Here is a 3,006-nt window from a genome sequence, read left to right on the forward strand (position 1 = left end):
ATGGAATATATTTTTGATCTCTTACTTGACAAGGTATTCGCCAAGGACATTGATGTAGGCATGAATGCTGATTTGGACTACAGCATAAAGACAGGCAAAGGGAAAGGACGCTTCAAGATTCACCCGAAGACCGGCCAAGTGTTCACCAGCAAGGCGTTTGCTCCAGGACAGACTTTCGACATTATGGTATGGTATACCTGGCGATTGCCAGTCCCATTGTTAGTTTCCCAGATCTTATTCTTTGGTATCATTTAATAATTTTGATCAAGAGATGAATTTGATCTGATTGGTAGGTCATGAAATGCATCGGTCACAGAAACAAATTCCAATATCTCAGGAAGTACCGGGAAGCATTGATGACGTCAGAATAGGCTGTTGGCCTGCGCTGCTGTGTGATAGAAAATCGGCGGACATGTGTCAGATCTGCCTGATTTTTAGTTTGTAGTTCTCTCTCTCTCTCTCTCTCTCTCTCTCTCTCTCTTTCTCTCTCTCTCTCTCTCTTTCTCTCTCTCTCTCTCTCTTTCTCTCTCTCTCTCTCTCTCTCTCTCTCTCTCTCTCTCTCTCTCTCTCTCTCTCTCTTTCTTTCTTTCTTTCTTTCTTTCTTTCTCTCTCTCTCTCTCTCTCTCTCTCTCTCTCTCTCTCTCTCTCTCTCTCTCTCTCTCTCTCTCTCTCTCTCTCTCTCTCTCTCTCTCTCCAGACAACGATACAAATGCAGCAGACGAACCGTCGATAGAACAGAGTAAGTTTAGCATAGAATAATGTTAGTTTTTCCCCCAAAAATAATTTTATTCAAGAGTGAAAATGGTAGCCAGTGCAGTTACGCCTAATAGATAGAAAGGGGGAATTCAGAGAATGGATAAATGAAAGAATTGGAGACGTGGAAGAGAATATGAGAGAGAGAGAGAGAGAGAGAGAGAGAGAGAGAGAGAGAGAGAGAGAGAGAGAGAGAGAGAGAGAGAAATGGATGAAAATGTGAAAAGACAAAAGGAAGACCGGCTGAATAAGTGAGTGAGTAAGAGGGAAGGAATGTTAGAGAGACTTACTTAAGAGAGGAGCTGCAGATGATCCCAGAAAGATGGTGTCCAGAATGACGTCATCAAGGCCTCTCTCCCGAAAAGCAAATTTGTCAGATGCGGAAACCCCTTATCGGATTAGATTCGCTTGTAGATTGAATGTGTTACATGATACTAAAGAATAAGTAAAACATATATTTTATTTCAAGCACACAAACGAAAAAGTAAATACTTTCTTCGGATGTTAACAAAATGCTATTCAGACAGAAATATATTTTTTCCAGGAAAAGACACCAGTCCTTTAACCTTTTAATTGTACTTACTTGGACGCTTAGGTCCAGGCCAAGGATAACGGTCGACCGCAGTTGAGCGCTACCACCAGGGTGCTGGTGAGAGTCGTGCCAGTGCCGGCGTCCTCGGACAATCCTCCAGTAGTTTCGACGCCCATTCCCGTCCACGTTATGGAAACCGACCCGCCGGGGCACCTGGTGGCGTTCATCAGCGCTCACGACCCTGACAACGATACGCTCTGGTACTATCTCACAGGTATGGCTGGGGGCTAAGAATAAACTGCCCCCCCCCCCCCAGACTTCAGACTTTGCAAATCCGTTGGCAAGCTATGGATTTAAAATGGCTGAAAGAATAGAATTGAATATATATATATATATATATATATATATATATATATATATATATATATATATATATATGAGAGAGAGAGAGAGAGAGAGAGAGAGAGAGAGAGAGAGAGAGAGAGAGAGAGAGAGAGAGAGAGAGAGAGAGAGAGAGAGAGAGATGTAGAGAGAAGTAGAGAGAGAGAGAGAAGTAGAGAGAGAGAGATTAGAGAGATGTAGAGAGATAAGAGAGATGTAGAGAGAGAGAGAGTTGTTGAGAGAGAGATGTAGAGAGAGATATGTAGAGAGAGAGAGATGGAGAGAGAGAGAGATGTAGAGAGAGAGGGAGGGAGATGTAGATAGAGAGAGAGATGTACAGAGAGAGAGAGATGTAGAGAGAGAGAGAGAGATGTAGAGAGAGAGAGAGAGAGATGTAGAGAGAGAGAGAGAGCGATATGTAGAGAGAGAGTGGGAGATGTAGAGAGAGAGAGAGTGAGAGATGTAGAGAGAGATGCAGAGAGAGCGTGTGAGATGTAGAAAGAGAGAGAAAGATGTAGGGAGAGAGAGAGAGATGTAGAGAGAGAGTGGGAGATGTAGAGAGAGAGAGAGAGATGTAGAGAGAGAGTGAGAGATGTAGAGAGAGAGAGATGTAGAGAGAGAGTGAGAGATGCAGAGAGAGAGAGATGTAGAGAGAGAGAGAGAGATGTAGACAGAGAGAGATGTAGAGAGAGAGAGAGAGAGAGATGTAGAGAGCGAGAGCGAGAGAGATGTAGAAAGAGAGAGAGAGATGTAGAAAAGAGAGAGAGATGTAGAAAGGGAGAGAGAGAGAGAGATGTAGAGAGAGAGAGATGTAGAGAGAGAGAGAGATGTAGAGAGAAGTAGAGAGAGAGAGAGATGTAGAGAGAGAGAGAGAGAGAGATGTAGAGAGAGAGAGAGAGATGTAGAAAGAGAGAGAGATGTAGAAAGAGAGAGAGATATGTAAAAAAAGAGAGAGAGATGTAGAGAGGAGAGAGAGATGTAGAGAGAAAGAGAGAGTAGAGAGAGAGATGAGAGAGAGAGAAGAGAGAGAGAGAGAGAGAGAGAGAGAGAGAGAAGAGAGAGAGAGAGAGAGAGAGAGAGAGAGAGAGAGAGAGAGAGAGAAGATGTAGAAAGAGAGATAGAGACAGATGTAGAAAGAGAGATAGAGATGTAAAGAGAAAGAGAGAGAGATGTAGAAAGAGAGAGAGAGAGAGAGATGTAGAAAGAGAGAGAGAGAGATGTAGAAAGAGAGAGAGAGAGAGAGATGTAGAAAGAGAGAGAGAGAGAGAGATGTAGAAAGAGAGAGAGAGAGAGATGTAGAAAGAGAGAGAGAGAGAGAGATGTAGAAAGAGAGAGAGAGA

General features: G+C 43.2%; 2 protein-coding genes across 2 annotated transcripts in view; one reads left to right on the forward strand and one right to left on the reverse strand.

The window, feature by feature from the left end:
• The window catches only part of LOC113805956 (protocadherin alpha-C1), a 12,319-nt gene extending 10,731 nt beyond the window's left edge, over window positions 1-1,588 (forward strand). Inside the window, exons 2-3 of the mRNA XM_027357045.2 lie at window positions 34-186; window positions 1,349-1,588. Of these exons, the coding sequence (XP_027212846.2) occupies window positions 34-186; window positions 1,349-1,576 (381 nt within the window). The 3' untranslated portion in view covers window positions 1,577-1,588. The remainder of the gene's footprint in view (window positions 1-33; window positions 187-1,348) is intronic.
• LOC113805629 (fat-like cadherin-related tumor suppressor homolog) overlaps window positions 1-3,006 on the reverse strand; it is a gene marked incomplete in the record, with an annotated part of 212,956 nt that overhangs the window by 122,666 nt on the left and 87,284 nt on the right.

The sequence above is a fragment of the Penaeus vannamei genome, chromosome 9 (assembly GCF_042767895.1).
Source record: "Penaeus vannamei isolate JL-2024 chromosome 9, ASM4276789v1, whole genome shotgun sequence".
Lineage (NCBI taxonomy): Eukaryota > Metazoa > Arthropoda > Malacostraca > Decapoda > Penaeidae > Penaeus > Penaeus vannamei.